At 43.4% G+C, this 16,938-nt stretch overlaps 1 protein-coding gene across 1 annotated transcript in view; it reads right to left on the reverse strand.

The window, feature by feature from the left end:
- LOC101170482 (anoctamin-9) overlaps positions 1-15,404 on the reverse strand; it is a 38,502-nt gene extending 23,098 nt beyond the window's left edge. Inside the window, exons 1-7 of the mRNA XM_023953744.2 lie at positions 15,138-15,404; positions 8,680-8,736; positions 2,108-2,227; positions 1,878-2,011; positions 1,304-1,353; positions 792-859; positions 11-90 (exon numbers count right to left, since the gene is read on the reverse strand). Of these exons, the coding sequence (XP_023809512.1) occupies positions 11-90; positions 792-859; positions 1,304-1,353; positions 1,878-2,011; positions 2,108-2,227; positions 8,680-8,736; positions 15,138-15,158 (530 nt within the window). The 5' untranslated portion in view covers positions 15,159-15,404. The remainder of the gene's footprint in view (positions 1-10; positions 91-791; positions 860-1,303; positions 1,354-1,877; positions 2,012-2,107; positions 2,228-8,679; positions 8,737-15,137) is intronic.
- Between the last annotated feature and the right edge of the window lie 1,534 nt (positions 15,405-16,938).

Below are 16,938 nucleotides of genomic sequence, written 5' to 3' on the forward strand. Positions count from 1 at the left end.
GTGGACTCACTGGATGTCATCGTACGGTTGTTTCATGAAAACGGCTGTCCATCGCGCCCAGTTCCCCTCCAGCTTCTTCTGTTCCGTTCTCTTCAAAGTAAAATAAACACAAACATGACTTTTGTAATCTTTTTGCAAAAGTTTTTCTTTCATAGTTTTTCACACCAAAAACTTTCCTTCTGTAAGTAATGTTAGATTTCTTCTTCTTTTTAACCCAAATGTAAGAAGGCCATCATTTTAACACAACCCCATTATTCTAGTGGTGTGGTTTTAAGTTCTTTGATTACAACTCCACTTATATAAAGTAATAATATGTCATTTTAAAAACGTTTTAACATCCCCTGCATTTATAGCCATTGATTACATGATTAGAAGATCACGTTATCTAATGTAGAGATGTAGACTTGTCATTTTTACCAAGTCCGTGTCACGTTTGAGCTTTAGAGTTTGAGTCAGGCGTCCAGTTTCCAGTCACAAGTTAAAGTCAGTTTATGTCTGTGATCCACAGTTCAAGACACATTTCAAGTCAGATAGTAAATCTAAGTCAAGTCTTCAAGACAGTCAAAATTGAGTTCAAGTCAATTTTTCACTCTTTGAGTTTGAGACTAAAACAAGTCTCAGCGGATCCAAGTTGAGGTTTCTGATCCAAGTCGAGTTTGATGAGAATTCTGTTTAGACTTCAATCTTCTCTGAGGATCAAATCCAAGTCTGAGTTTCTATTTCAAACCATTAGAGCCTCAACTTTCCACAGAGCAGCAGTTTTCTCTGCATCATGATGGAATCAGACTCACCTCATGCAAGCAGAACATGGTTTCAAAGACGCCATCGTTCATCAGATCCTCCAGACCTTCTGTTCCCTCTATTAGATAGAGATAGATATGCTTTTATTGTCATTATCCATTGTACAATGAAATTAAAGCCATCCCTATTTCTGTGCAAGACAAAAATGACGAAATATAAAATATATCAGAGTGTACAACAGGTACAAGTGTAGAAATATAAACTGTACTAAAAGAATGTCCAAAGATTGTGTGCAAACATCAGATGTGCAAAAAAAACAGCAATGAGGTAGAGAGTGTTTATGTTGGATAAATACTTAAGTGGGCAGAAGTATAGATGAGCATATGTACATATACATATATACATATATAAACATGTACATATGAATGTGATATTGCAGATTTTATCTGTGCATTTTAGAGAAATAACATCATATCTCTGTGAGAAGATGCTGCACTGCTGCACATTTTCTATGCTGATGATGTGATTATGATAAACCTAAAAAACAGCAGCTCCTACTCACCTCCTGTGTCTATCTTTGTCTCATTGAGAATGGAATTAACAATCCTGATCCTGAGGGAAAAATAAAAGTGTGATAAAGTTCAGACAATAGAAACATTGACAGTGAGACACGTTTTCAGACTTTCTCCTGTTGTTGTTATTCACAGCTTAATAGAGATCCTGATTCTGGAAAACAAACATGTGAATGTTCAGCTGAACTCTGGTTTGGACCATCAGAGGAAACCAGCTGGAACGTGGATGAAACATCTTGGTGAATTTTCTCAACTCTGGAGATTTTCGTTAATACTTGAGCAAGAAAAAAGGGAGGTGAACATTTAAAAAAGAAAGTGGTAAATGTCAAATTCCAGATCTCATTTCTCTCCACAGATCAGTGTGTAAAACCTCCAGGATGTTTTCTGTTGTTTTCAAATGGGTTTGCAAAACAGGCTGAAATGAAACGGTTTAACAAGTCTCTGCCTGCGTGCCTGTGTGTCTATGTGTATTTCTCTCTGTGTGTGCGTGCCCATTTAGATTTAGATTTGCATGTGTGTGCAGGTGAGTGAGGATGTGTATGCGTTTGTGCACGTGTGTTGTACCTGGTTGCCAGGGTGACGCTCACATCTTCACCGTTGCAGGAGTCTGACACTTTGAGGAGGTACCGATAATCCTCAAACTTCTCCTCTGGAGCTCGCAGACCATAAAAGGTTTTTTTATCATCATGGCTTAGCTCCTGCAGAAACATGGCCACCGACATGCACACACACGTGCACGTGTCAGTTCTCCTGGTCTGATCATCTCATCATTTCAATATTTCGGGGAAACTCACCACAACGTGAATCTTTTTCTTATTCAGTTCCTTGATGAAAGCTTTCTCTTTCTGAGTTTTTTCTACATCCTCTTCGTCCTTTTCACTCACGAGAACGAAGTCATAGGGCCTCCGGGGAGCCTGTTGAGGCCCCGCCCCCCACATTAGTCAGCAGACAAACTGCAGTTTGACAAACATTTGTGCGTTTTTTCTGGATCTTTCTGTCTGTCTGACATCAAAAACAGTATGTGTGAAACCAAAGCCGGGTTCTTGAATGTTCTGCTTCTTCTTAAGAAATCCAGTTTGCTCAGAATTATTTCAGAAGCAGCTGCTCCCAGCTCTGCAAAATGTGACTCTTTCAGTTGACAGCTTTCATCCTGTATTGTTGTTCGGTTATTAACACGTCTCTGGTGCCTTACAAAAGTATTTACCCCCATGACTTTTTACCTGTTTTGTTCCATTACATTGTTGAGATCGATGTTTGTTGATGGGGATTTTATGTGACGATCGCTGACGTCTAAGTTGGTTGAAATGAGAACTTTTTTACTCAAAACTATTTTTTAAAAGCATAAGGTCGGATGGTTCTCTTTCTACTGCCGTACAGGTTTTTTTTTTTTGGGGGGGGGGGGGGGGGGGGGGGGGTGTGTGGCTGGACACTCTCCCTCTTTCTTTTCGGTCTGAATGCATAAGTATGCTTGTGTGAACATCAGTTGTATTGTGTACATGTTGACGTGTTTGGTATGTGGGCATTTTTGGAGCCCACAGGTATGTTTGTGGCGTTTGGGTGTGTGTGTGTGGAGAGGCCCCGCCCCCTTTTGCATTTACATCACTTATAGACCTCACTGTAATGATTGTAAACATCCAGCAACTTTTTACTTTATGCTGCTTCACAGTTCTACCCCCCCCCCCCCCCCCCCCTTCTTTAATCACCCTCCTACCCCCCTCCTGCATCCCTCTTTCTTCTTCCCTTCTTTTTTCTCCATCCGGTCCAACAAAAGACTGTTACAGATATGAGTAAGATTAATCAAGTTTAGCCTAAATTACAAAATGGGGTTTATTCAAATATACACCTGGTGTGTCTAATATTTCATAAACCCTTATTGTAACAGCAAAATATTTCTAACACAAGAGGCTTTCAGCTCTCATCTGTCTGCTCAGCTGTTGGACGGGACAAGTTAAAGGGAAAACAAAAGAAGTAGATGGTAGAAAATTTGGGCTTGTCAATGTATTGACCCCCTCAGTTATGAACACCATAAAAGGTTCTGGTGTAACCGGTGACCTTCACAAGTCACACAGTGAAATGATGCCCACCTCCATGAAATCACATGATCCATCTTCACACACCGTGTTCCAAACTTTTATGCAAAGGACATTTTTCCTTGATATTTCTGAACAGTCAACACAAATAACAGTCAGCGTAGTTTTTAAGATGTTGCAAATGATGGCACACAACAGGGTTATAAAAGATTCTATTGTCTTTTAAAATGGTCATTTGTTGATTTTTCACATTTATTAGAATCAAAACTTTTTCAATCAAATTGTCTCAAAAGGTCAAGTTCCATTTGAACATATAAGTCCTTATTGTGCAGCAGCTCCACAAATAATGCATCCATGAACTTGAACTTGTGAGTTTTTGGAGTCTCTGCTTGAATTTCTTTTCAGGACATTAGAATAGCCCCACATGGTGGGTTGTGCTGGGCCTGGGGTGTCGGCGCCTCCGGGGATGGGGCCCCTGGGCTGGGGGGACCTGGCCCTTATGCTGGTGGGACAGTTGTTTGACCCCCGGGGGGACATTATACCAGCCGTCCCCAACTTACCCCCTTCCTCATATAACCTCATGTTAGGGTGAGGGGGTGGGGGGTTTAGCCTGCGATGCGCATTGGGGGGGGGGCTACTTCGCAGTGGCCCCCCTCCTATGGTTGCCGTATGGAGTGGGCCCCCCCTCTTTCGGTTTTATTTGCACCTTAGACATGTAGGGTCCTTGGTAGTGGGGGTGCTTGGACATCACTGCCAGCAAGCAGCAGATGTCCTTTAGCACCCTATCCGCCACTTTTAACCGCACCTTAGACATTTAGGGCCCCTTGGTGGGGAGGGTGAGGGGACATCACTGTGAGTAATCAGGAGATGTCCCCTCAGTGCCCTACCCGCCAATTTTAACTTCACCCCCTTAGTACACACACCCCTCCCCCCACAAAATATACATTCCAATATAAACACAATCACATGCACACACACACCCTCACTAACACACATACACACATTTTGCAAGGAAGGTGGGACCTAGGACCATCTGTCCCCTACCCCATCCCTGGTGGGGGGTACGGGGCACTTGGCAACGGCTGCGTGTCCCCTGGGTGCCGGTTTCCTGGGCCCAGCGGTGCTCTCTCCGCGCAGGGGGGGGGTTCACATTACACCTGAGCCGGGGTGTCCATGTCCCTGGGGGGTGGGTTCTGGTCCTTGCCCCTGAGCGCTGGGCCCCGCCAAATTTCCAACTGTGGCCGAGCCTGGTCGGGCCATATTTACAACACCCATTGTGGGCCCCCTCCTTTGCGGGGGCGTCTGGCCCCTGCCTTGCTCCTCCCTGGACCAACCATAGGCCGGGTGGGTGGCTGCCTGGAGTGCGGAGTGGGTCTCCCTTGGGGGGTCCTGGCTCGTACCTGGGGTTGGGGCGGGGGATGCCCAGAACTCCTGGTTGGTGATGGGGTGCTCGTCTGGGGCTGTGGGTGCCCTTCTCGGGTGGGGCCCTGCGTTGGGCTCTCCCGGCGCGGCGGGGGGGCTGCTCTCCTGGTTGGGCTGGGGTGGTGCTCTCTTTCCCCCCATGCCTCCCTGCTCTCTGGCTCTGGGGGCCTCGCGGCAGTCCTGCTGGCCCTGGCCTGGGTGGCGGATTTGGTCGCCCGGGGGGCGGTTGTTCCCTGCCTGCTGCCTTGTGGCGTTGAGGGGTTCCGGCTGCCGCTGCTGCTGCGGCAGGGGTCTGGGTGTGGGGATGGCTGGGCACTCTCCCTCCTTCTTTTAACATTCCTCCATCCATTTTAGGAGAACATAAACACTCACCTGAGCACAGGTGTTAGCTCACCTTTGCACTAATAGTTTGCATGATTGAATGAATGAAATATTTCACACTAGTTGGGTCAAAGGCATAAGTATGCGTGTGTGAACACTTTCATATTTTGTGTACATGTTGACTTGTGGACATTTTTGCAGCTAGCAGGTGTGTTGATAACATTTGAGTGTGTGTGGACAGGCCCCGCCCTTTTTGTACTACATTTGAACCGTAACGTAATGATAAACAACCAGTAAACTTGCTGTTCTATGGTGCTTCATTGTCTTACCCCCCCCCTCCTATTATTACCCTCTTATCCCCCCCCCCTCTTACATCCCTCTCTCTTCTTCCCTTCTTTCCTTTTCCGTCCGGTCCAACACCAAAGATTTTGTTTGGCCTCAATTACAAAAGGGGTTTATTCAGACATACCTTTGGTTTGTCTGAAGATTAATAACCCCTCTTGTTAAAGTAAAATATGTCCAACACAAGAGGCCTTCAGGTCTCATCTGCCTGCCCAGCTGTTGGACAGGACAAGTTAAGAAAAAAAAAAAGAATAGCCCCACATAGCTGCTGTTTGGATGTGAACTGCCCCCCACTCTCATGGATATTTTGCTTAAAGATGCTACAAAGGTTCTTAATAGGGTGGAGTTTAGGGGAGGATGGGAGCCACGCCATCAGTTTATCTCCCTTTATGCCCATAGCAGCAAATGATGCAGAGGTATTCCTTGCAGCTTGAGATGGTGAGTCAGAAGCTCCACCTACTTTTCAAAGGTCATTTTCACACCTTCAGGAACCCTAAAGGGCCTCTCCCTGTGATTCCAGCCCAAACCATGAGTACACCACCTCCTCGCTGACGTTGCAGCCTTGTTGGGACATGGTGGCCATCCACCCACTACTCCATCCATCAGGACCATCCAGGGTTGCACCAATCAGTAATCAAAACAAGGGGCCTAAGCCAGGGTCCCATTAGGCCAGTCCAGGGCTCCAGACTGCGACCATTTGGTCGCATTTTGCGACCAAAATTTAAGAGCGTGCGACTGAATTTTACATCCACTCGCACATGTGCTACCAGTAAATTTGCCTCCCCCACCCTCCATATTTTTTATACATTAAATGTGGAAGGGGCAAGTCAATGATCAATGAAATAATCAATGAGACGCGAGCGCACACGCACGCAAACACACACACAAACTCGCACACATACTCATGAGACGAGAGCACACACTCGCGTATGTGGCTAAAATGCGTGGAAGGGGAGGGGCCTAGAGATAATCGAGCGCGCGTAAACATCTGTGGGAAGGAAACGGAGACAAATATCATCACAACCTGATATATGCGTCTGAGCTATGAGCAAGCAAACTATTGATTCATTCTTCTGACCTGCGGCTGGTGTACCAGTGCCAGAGTCTACAGCAGGGGTCTCAAACTCGCGGCCCGCGGGCTATTTGTGGCCCCCACCTTGAAATGAAAGTTTAATTTTAATGCGTCCTGCCAGTTTGTATGAATGACACCTTTTCATTGTCGTGTGCGGAGCTGACAAACCAACCAATCACAGTGGAGTAAATGACTATTGGGAGCGTGAAAATGACCGGGCTTGAAAGCAGGAAACCTGACAGCCCCCTCCCCAGACCATATGAAGGAGTTCCTTACTTTCCTTTAGAACGTATCTATTCATTCGTAATTTTCTAAATGCATGCAGTCCGTGCTGAACTTTTCTCTGGGCCGCACAGACCCGGAGGTTACGGGGGTTACGGTTAAGCGCGCGGCGTCGCATCCCCCCAACCAAACGGTTTATGCACGGCTGTTACGGCAGCACACCGCTTACGTGGCTGAGGAGAATAAATGTCCCACACCTACATGCGTGAAAGCTAACGGAGCTTGAACTTTAAACACGTGCGAGCAACAACACGCTTTAGTCCGAGACGCACTTAAAACACGTGGTGAAAATGCAAGGACAGACGTGTTTGAGATGAACCAGCGGCTCGCCTGGATCATTGGGGAGACCAGGCCGGGGGGAATCTGCAGCGAGCCTGAAGGAGAACGGGAAGTTGAAGTTCAATTCAGTTCAATTTAGTTTTCATATTCCTCTCCCCCTTGGTATGATCTGTGTTATTATATATTTTATATTTATTTGAATGTTTTGTAATGGATTTAGCCTATTTTTAATCAATTGGTATTTTAAATTATTTCAATTTCTCACTTAACTACAAAAACCATCAGGACACATGTCCCATAATGCATTGTTTTGTAGTCATAGGGCAGCTGTCAGTCAGTTCAGTACTAAATTTCCAGCTGCGTTCGGTAGGTTGGGGCCTTGCTGCTCCCGCCCCTTTCTCCTGATATTTTTGTGATGATTGACAGGTGATGTTGGAGCAAAAACAAAAATATCCGTCACACACCAGGTGATCTGAACAGCGTTGTGTCCACCTGGGTGATCTCAAACACGCTTATTGTGCGTCTTGGCTGCACTTATTTGGTGTCACCAAGATAAATTTCCATCAGTTGTTCAGCCTCTCTCTGATCTCAAGTATCTGTATCGATTGTTCTGATATCCAGTGAACATCTCCCGTTCTTTTACAATTTACCTTCTGCTGTCAGTTTACCTCGTTGTTGCATCTTCAAAAGTGCAGATTAAAATGTGACACTGAATTTGAAACAGAACATTGTAATTTCTGCATCTACCATTAAAGTATTTATTCATAATACAGTGGAAATTAGTAGATTTGGTTTGCATTTTGCTTTACGGTATGCGCCCCTACATTTTCTGGTTGTGCCCCTAAAATTTTCAGTTGGGGGCCACAGTGCTCCTAGTGAAAAAAGTTAGTCTGGAGCCCTGCAGTCCCAAGCCCGGATAAATACAGACGGTTGAGTCAGGAAGGCCATCTGACGTCAAATCTCAGCCAAACCAAATATCACACCAATGATCTCCATGCCGGATCAGTCGAGGCCCGAGTTAACAATGACCGCCATCGGTGCTGTTCACAGCCAGGGTGCTGGTGGAAATTACACCACTGTTGGTCCAAGAAGGAGAATGGGAGATGCAGGATCAGAGGGGAAGACGGGACAAAAGCCTTAAACCCCAACTCTTGAGAATGACAAAGAAGGAGAGAAAAAAAGAGCAAGGGGTAGGAACCGAGGCAGAGTGGCCAGAAGACAGAAATTCCACTCAGCAGAAAAAAGCTAATGGCAAATTGAGTGTGCAGAAAGGCGTGAGGCAATCTGTTGACAAGCAGAACCCGTCCAACCTGAAGGAGCTGGAGAAGCTTTGAGAGCAGGAATGGCATCAATGCCAGTGGAAGGTTGAGACGAGCTCATGGAGACGAACAAAAAGAGACTTGGAGCTGCTGCAAACTATTGACTGCAGGGGGTGAATCGTTCTGCAAATCGACCCCTCCTGTTATTCAGTCCTATTGACCGTTTCCTAACAAATATATAAATAAAAGTCTCCAAATTTTAAGCATGTTCTGTAGATTATGTGGTGTAAGTCCTCAAACAATCGTGTTATCTGTTGGTCACTTATGTAGAACTCCGACTGACTGAAGAAGACTCTTACGTTTTGATGGAGCAAAGGCTCGGCGCTCTCCTTTTTGTCCTCCAGCGGAACTTCTTCCTGCAACAAACATCACATCCAAACATGTCGTCATTGACAAAAAAACTCCAAAGGAGAACCAGTTTGGTCAAGTTGTTTGAAAAAAAAATTCAGTAAAAATGTGTAAAAAGTATTTCATTGAAATAATTCTCCAAGTTCTTTCTTTTTTTTGTAAAAAAATTATTCCTTAGAAAAAACATTGGACAAAAATAAGATGTTCCAAATAAAAACATAAGGACAGGTTTTCCTGCACTTTTGCACATTTAATGTCCACGTTTATTAGAAATAAAAGTCCTGGCTCAGAATTTTTTAACTTCTGTAAATTTTTTAGAATATCGCCATCTATAAAGATCAAAGGTTCACAACAACAAAACATTTCTTCCAGATTTTCTGGCTGGCAAATATGAGCAAATAAAATGACATTTGAGGAGCAGATTTCCCTTTCAGTCACACATTTCAGCTTAATGAGCTTTAGAAATGTTTTCTGTGACTTCTGTCTCTGGACTCGACCATCCATGGGCCACGTGTGCAGGTGTGTTTTAGAAGACATTCATGAAGGTCAAGAACAGACCAAACAGACTTTACCTGAAGGTGGCGCTCTTTTAGCAGGCAGAATCTCCCCCCCTCCCACACTTTACATCCACATTTTTAAGACAGGTAGACGTGTGGTGATATTCGGGAATGTGCATGTTTGGCAGCTCCACCGACTCCTGCTTCTCATGCTTGACAGTGAGTTTTTTGACTCAGACGTTTGTTCTGATGTGTTCAACTTTGAGGGAGTTTTTTTTTTTTTTATCTCAATGGGTTTGAATATGTCAAAATGCACTGAGTCAGATGGTGGACTGGATGTAAAAGCTCCTAATCTCTGCGTCATGTTTCTCTGCTCCTGCCGGATGGCTTCCTGAACTGAAACCAGGAGTCAGGTGTGTGAGGCCTGCAGGTTCAGACACATCCACGCTCTGCAGCTGCTCGGGTTTATTGCCTTCATGTAATCCAGCAGAAACTACAGATAAGATGTTTCTATTCTGGAAGGGCAGAGGTGGAGACTGCAGGGGACCTTTGAGATGGGCGGGGCCACGATACCGAAGACAACTGCACCACTAACAAAGTACAGACCTGCCATTGTCATTTGTGACTCGGACTTTAATCCTATGGAATCTGGAAAATCAACAAGGAGCAACATTTTAATAATATTTTGTCTCCATAAATAAAAACTCTTCATATTCTGTTTCCTATGTGACCTCATTCAGCTAAACCAGTGTTTCCTGGTTTCAACACAGTTCACACGTAGAGCTGTGACAACAACAGGTACTTCATCTGTCGTCTGTTTTTATGATTGGAGTTAAGAAGAAAAAAATGGGTTTGAGAAACAATATTTTCTCACAATTAGCTTTTTTATTCCTCCATGGTGTCATAAGAAAAAAGGTCCAATCACGCTGCAGTCTTACTGTGACTCCGCCCACCTATATAATATGGGCACTTTTCTGCAGCCGCCTTGAATGGGACATTTCATTTTATGCACGCTGAAATGAAAAAGTTGTGTGTTAGAAACTGTAGATGACAGGCGGGGCGGCGAGTGTGTCTGAGCGGCCGTCAGCGTGTGCGCACTTTTGGTTTCAAACCATTCCAGTTACAACACCATTTCAACTCTGACCCATTTTCCTTGTACAATACTGTTAAGACAGCACTTCTTTGAGCTAACGTCAAAATCTGTGCAACCCTTGTGCTATCCTAGGCACTTTACCATCTGGAGTTGGGTCATCTAGATCAGTGTTTTTCAACCAGTGTGCCGCGGCACACTAGTGTGCCGTGGGAAATTGCCCTCATTAACTGATCTACAAACATTTCCCATCTCCAGGATATCAGCTCTGTGTTCATCCAAACAAACCCTGATAAAACACTGAGGAGTTAGGAATATGAAAGATCGTAAAATACTTTTTTCTTTGTGTTTATTTGATTCTATTAAAGACATTTTGATAAGAATGACAGTGCCGCGATTCAACCGCTTCTTAAACTCTGTTTTAGGAAAAGTCTCGCCCCTTTAACTGTCTCCACCAATTATTTTTTAGTCTTAATCACATGTCATCATCTGACCAATCAGAAGTGCTTAAAGTCTTCACTTCCTTGTTTCGATTTAGCTCATAAGTCACTCAGTTCAAACCAAAATAGCAGCTAAAGCTCGTCTTTAGCGGTGTAGCTTTCCACAGAATCCGGTGTCAGACCGTGGAACAAGTGAACAAACCAATGAAGCTCAGAGACGCTGGTCTGTCTGCGGTCGCCGGATTTTTCCACTACATCTCCCATGATGCATTGGGTTAAAGTGACAGCGCAAGTCTTAGCGCACAATGAGTCTCTCCTCTTAATGTCTTAAAACAACAACGAACACACAGTTTTTGAATCTTTTAACTTAACTTTTATTGCATCTTTTAGAAAAAATTACTGCAGTTTCCAGCTTTTTCTGCCACAATTATCACAAAAATGCATGTGAGATTGTGGAGGGGCTGTGGATCAATACAGACTATGAGCGTTTCCTTTTTATTTATTTATTTATTTTTAATTTTTGGATGCTGGTGTGCCGCGGGATTTTTGTCAATGTTAAAGTGTGCCGTGGCTCAAAAAAGGTTGAAAAACACTGATCTAGACCCACTAGACAAAGCTCTGACCCTTTTTTCTTCAATGATTTGTGATCTTCACTGGTGTCCATGGATTACATGAAATCTTTCCACCTTTATCCACCTTTGTCATGGTAGGGAGAACACGTCACTGGAAGGGGGGATCATCTAAGATAGCACAAGGTTTAAATAGTTATTTGACCTGCTGTGTGAGAATTCAAGCATTCAAACATTTCACATCTTTTGGAAAAATAGCACAGTTGTTGAGGTAAACTGAGTCTTTTTTTTTAAAGAAAAATAACTTTTTGGAGGAAAAGTTCTGCATAAAAATCTTTCTCAAACGTTGCTTTGAGTGTGCGGAAAGGCATCAACGCCGTTAATGTCACAACGTCTGAAGCAATTCTGGTATTTTTGAATGTGTGATGAAAAAATGTGAAGTTAAATACAAAAACCTGTTAAGATTTTGGGCCATTGATCAGAAATAAACCAATTTTGAACTTTTCAGTTGAAAAACATTCTTTGGGAAACTTAAGTGAGATGGTTATTTTAGAATCAGTGAAAGTGCAGCTTCAGAAGAAACGATTCACACAGGAAAAGTTAACCAGTGACGGTAAAAATCCATGTCATGCTAAAGTCTGTATGTCGACGATGGACTGATGTTGAGTCACAGACGTAATTCACAGCTTCCAACAATGTGGGGTAAAGGGGTTTGCCCAAGGACACCATGAGGGATTTGAACCCCTAACCCAGGGGTCGGGAACCTTTTTGGCCAAGAGAGCCATAAACGCCACATATTTTTAAATGTAATTTCGAAAGAGCCATACAATAAAGTAGTGTCCTTTTCCCACACTGAGACTTAACCTCTTTTAAGGTTCTTTATTCTGGTTAATGCAGGCTGTAACAAATGCCGTAAATTAATTCAGCAGCTCCTTATTCTCTCCCGCCGTGATGAGAGCGCTTCTCCCAACTTTATATTCCCCCCTCCCGCTCCAGCCCTCCCATTTCCCTTATTCGGCCCATAGCTGAACCCCATTGGTCCAAACTAACTAACAACAGGCTGAGCGACAGAACTGAGAGCCAATCAGATCTCTGCTTGATGCGTTCAAGGAACTCCAGAACTTTTAACGCGGCTCAACAGCCAAGTTAAACTCAGTCCGCGACAATATGTTTAAAACTAAATATTCAAGTGAATGTGTGCATTTGATGTAATTTCAACACTTTTAAAGTACAATAAGTCTGTGGATTCTTTTTAATAACATTGTTTTGCTGTTGCTAATAAATGATGAGTATTTCTCGTGGTAGTTTTGCTGATGGTCTAGTCTGGTTGATACGTGGTGAGTTTCTGCTTCACGCAGGCGTTGAGACTTCAAACGTGATCGTAGGTCTGAATGTTCTGTAGATGTGACAAAGACTGATCACATGCAGACGGGGAGCCAAACACACACTCACACGCTGCAGTGAGTGACAGGCAGCAGGTTTTATGTTTTTACAATCCCTGCGCGGTTCACCTTACTGACCGAGCCCACAACTCCACCCTCTGCTTTCTCCCTCACACATCCCGTCCCCGCATCTGCGCGCTCATTCTCAGAGACGGGAGCGCGCAGTTTTAGGCACGTCAATTCACAGGTTTCCGGCTGGTACTAACTCTGTGAAATAATAGATAATAGTAAAGTGATAACGCTGGCGCAGATCCTTCTCTCCAAGCACCGCTACTACTGTGCGCCTCTGGCATCGCATCGCGCCCGAGAAGGACTGGTCTAATGAAAAAGAAAAAATTAAAAATGTGTCTGCGAGCCACATGTGACCATCAAAAGAGCCATAGGTTCCCGACCCCTGCCCTAACCCATTCACTGAGGAGCTTTCTGAGCTCCAGCCACCCGCTGACTTAAACTAATGACAGGCGAGAGGCCGAACCTTCAGAGGAAAACAGATTTGACTAAGTCTGCGGGTTGTAAATAAATCTGAGATCTAAAGTTTCCAGTCTTTATAGAAGTGAAACAGAAATACGTTAAACAGTTTAAGAAAAACAGATTTTCAAGAATAAAGTTTGAGTCACAAACAAAAACAGTTTTGGGATCAATTCCATCTCTTTATCTGTTCAAATAAATATTATATGTTTCTATCGTCCTAGAAACACTTTGAAGGGAAAATGTCAACATTTCTAGAACAAAACTGAAATGACCTGAAAACAAAATCTAAAGATAAAGTAAAGCGACACAAAAACAGATCCGATGTTGTTTCAAGGCCAAAGTCTTGTTTACAGATGAAACGATGTCGGCGGTTCACAAACTTCAGGGTTCACTTATTTCACTCTTATCTCTATCTGCGCACAAACGGATGTTTGTCACATCAAAAAGAAAGGAAAGAAACGTGTTTGTTAACAAACCAGGATCCTTTCTTGATATTCACAAACTACGCCGAAAAGTTCCTCGTTTGTTTTGATTCACGCAGACAAACAAACATAAACAGCAAAAGTATTTTTACGTCGACTTTGGTTTCCGTTTGTTTCAGGAGAATTCTGAAACTTTTCCCTGCGAGGACCTTTTATGTATTTCTTCAGCATCTTAGCATGACCGAAACAAGACATCGGAAGCCTTCAAACTGCTATTAAAAGGTTAAAACTATTCAAATCTAAACGTAGATAACAATAATAGAAGGTAAAAAGCTAAAGAAAACAGACCAGCAGAGCAAATGTCTGGTTAGAAAAAGGAGATTTGTTCTATAATCCACAGAAAGGATTTCTGTCCAGCGCTCAGAGGTAACGCCTTCCACGGCTTCCTCTTGGACTTTGAGACCTGATGGGCTCAGGCATCGGCCCGGGTTGGAGGAGAGACGAGTTCAGGGAGGAACGTCTGTGTGCGATTATTTCAAAAGGTCAAAGAAGATCTTAAACTGAACTGTAAACGGTACCGGCCGCAGGGGAAGGGAAGCCAGAATGGGGGGGGTCCCACTTTTGTGGCTCGGCCAGAACACGAGCGGCAGCGATCTGGACCATTTGGAGACAAATGAGGGACGACTGACTCCAGAATAAAAGCAGGGCAGTAAATCCAACCGAGAGGAGATAAAAGCACAGATTTCTGTCTCAAAACGCCGTTTTGGGAAAAATGGTTTGACCTTCACCAATAGCTTCCAATAGAAGGATGTAGAGGTCGAGTTTAACATTTCTGAATCCATTTTTAAGTTTTATTTCGGTTCAAAATTTAAATTTATCACGTGTGTGATGGACCCTTTCAATGTAAACATATGCAAACATATAATCTAATTTAATTTAATGGTGTAATGGTTTTAAACCGATAATGGAGGAATCCTTTGTCAATATATATCCGACTATCATCAGCATAACGGGGAAATAAACCTCCACGTTTTCCCAAGAGGAACATGATGATGGAGGTACAAAGATAACCAAAGAGCTTCTAGAATAGAGGCCTGTGGAACCCCGAACAACGCTGGAGCAGCAGAAGAATAAGATCTGGAAAAGATCTGGATGAGGAACCAGTGGAGAGCAGTTCCACAACCATTTACTGGAGAGTGGAAACCATCTGGTCCACAAATGAAAGCAAAAAATTTATAAATAAGACAAAGACCAGAAGAAAGAAAACCCTCAGAGCAGATTCTGGCTTTACACAAAGCCTGACGAAAACATCTCCTTTCCTTAGAGGAAAAACAACCTAGAGATGGACCTGAAACTCTTCACACCTGGACTTCCTCTGGCTGTTTGGTCACCGGTTTTCCACGCAGCAACCGGATGTTTTGCTTTGGTTTGAAAGCAGCAAACGTCTCTAGAACCAGGACTCCCCCGGAACCGCTCACCTGCGCCTTCTTGTAGAACATGTTGCCGGTGGTTCCGGGAGGACTGGATCCGGCAGCGCGCACTCATCCAGCGCAAACGCGTCCTCGTCCTCCCCGCGGGTTGGAGCGGCTCCTCGGCTGATCCTCTGCGGTTGTTCAGCAGCTCTGCTCCGCGCTCCTCTTCCGCATTCTCCCAGGTGACTGCGGCATGGCCGCGCGCGCCTCAACCCTTTTACAGGTGTGTCGTTTCACCTGAAAGACAGTGACGTCACAACTCGACAAGTCAAGACGGGGCTTGAACCGAGTTCCAGTTTCACAGAAAACTCGTTTCATTTTGATCAAATCTGCAGATTAAACTCTAAGGATTTCTGTCCAGAGAAAACCCATCTTCATCAAAAAGTTGAGCTTTTGTCATTTCTTCTCTCAGGTCAATATCTCAATTCTTTCACTTTTTCAGCTCATTTATCATTTAGCAGCGTTTCTTGTTGTCAGCTTCCTCCCTTTTTTCTTAGGGAGGTGTTTCCATTTACCAGCAGTCATTTTCTGCTCTAGTAGAATTTCCTCTGTGTCTTTTATATTTCCAGCATTTTTCAAAAGTAAGAAAGAAAGAAAAAGAAAGTTTTACTGTTTCTCCAATATTGTTCATGCAGCTGTGTTCACATACATAACTTGCTGCTTAACTATTTCTAGCTGTTTTAATAAATGTAAAACTATTTTGTTTTTTCTTCTAATTCGTTTCTTTAGTTTGACATTTCTTTTCTGTTTTGATAGTGGCGAGTTGCATGGTTGCTGCCATCGCCATGGCAACCAGTGGTCACTTCTGGCAAACATCTCAGCATATGCAGATGATGCAGTTGTTTACTCTGATTATCCCTGATGATACACTAGAAAACATGTGTCAAACTCAAGGCCCGCAGGCCAAATGTGGCCCTCCATGTCCTTTTATGTGGTCTGCCAGAGCAGAAAAGGTTTTATTTCTTAAAATATAGAAAATTCATATCTAGGGGGAATCAGACTTGAAATATCAGATTGGGAAACGATACATTCGGACTTAAACATTGTCCATATAACCTAACCTGACAGAATCAAATGTAAAAGGATTTATGCCAGAGTAACAAGCAAACATGTGTTTTCTATGCAACTATAATTTTCACTTTAAAATGTTATAATAAATAAATAAATGAGTTAAATGTAACTACAGAGTAGTTACATTTAGTTTTCATTACATTTAGTGACATGTATAAGTTCTAGCTGGCCCTTTGAGGACAGCTTTATGCTGATGTGGCCCTCAGTGAAAATGAGTTTGACCCCCCTGATCTAGAGGACTGAAAAAGTTTGACAGTTTGGTTAAAGACATAAACGGCACTTTTTAACTAGTAGCTGCAGGCGGATGGAGAGCCGCCACTCTTTGGTGATGAACGTTCCCCCTTTGGAGAACATCTTCCATTACTGTATGAAACACAGACAGTCACCTGTCACTGAAGTGTGTTCTCTTGTGTGACTTGGCTTCAGAGGGACTCACCTGAGCTGGGTGTTTACCTCCAGGAAGAGTGGGTGGAACACAATTCCCAGAATTGATCATAGTACTCAGTAAAAATGCCGCCATCTAGAGTCACCCTTTCTGGAAGAACCAGCTTCTGACATTTAATCCTTGTTAAAAGACATGTTTTTTTTATTACATTTAGTATTTCATTATTTTGAATGTGTTCAGAAAATGTCATTAATCAGCCATTTTCCTCATCACGTTAAATGTTTTATGTAGCGTTTTTTAAATTCTTTTAATAAAGTATTTTCATACTTCTTTTGGCCATCTAATACTTTA

The sequence above is a fragment of the Oryzias latipes genome, chromosome 3 (assembly GCF_053564925.1).
Source record: "Oryzias latipes strain Hd-rR chromosome 3, Olatipes_Hd-rR_3.1".
NCBI lineage: Eukaryota > Metazoa > Chordata > Actinopteri > Beloniformes > Adrianichthyidae > Oryzias > Oryzias latipes.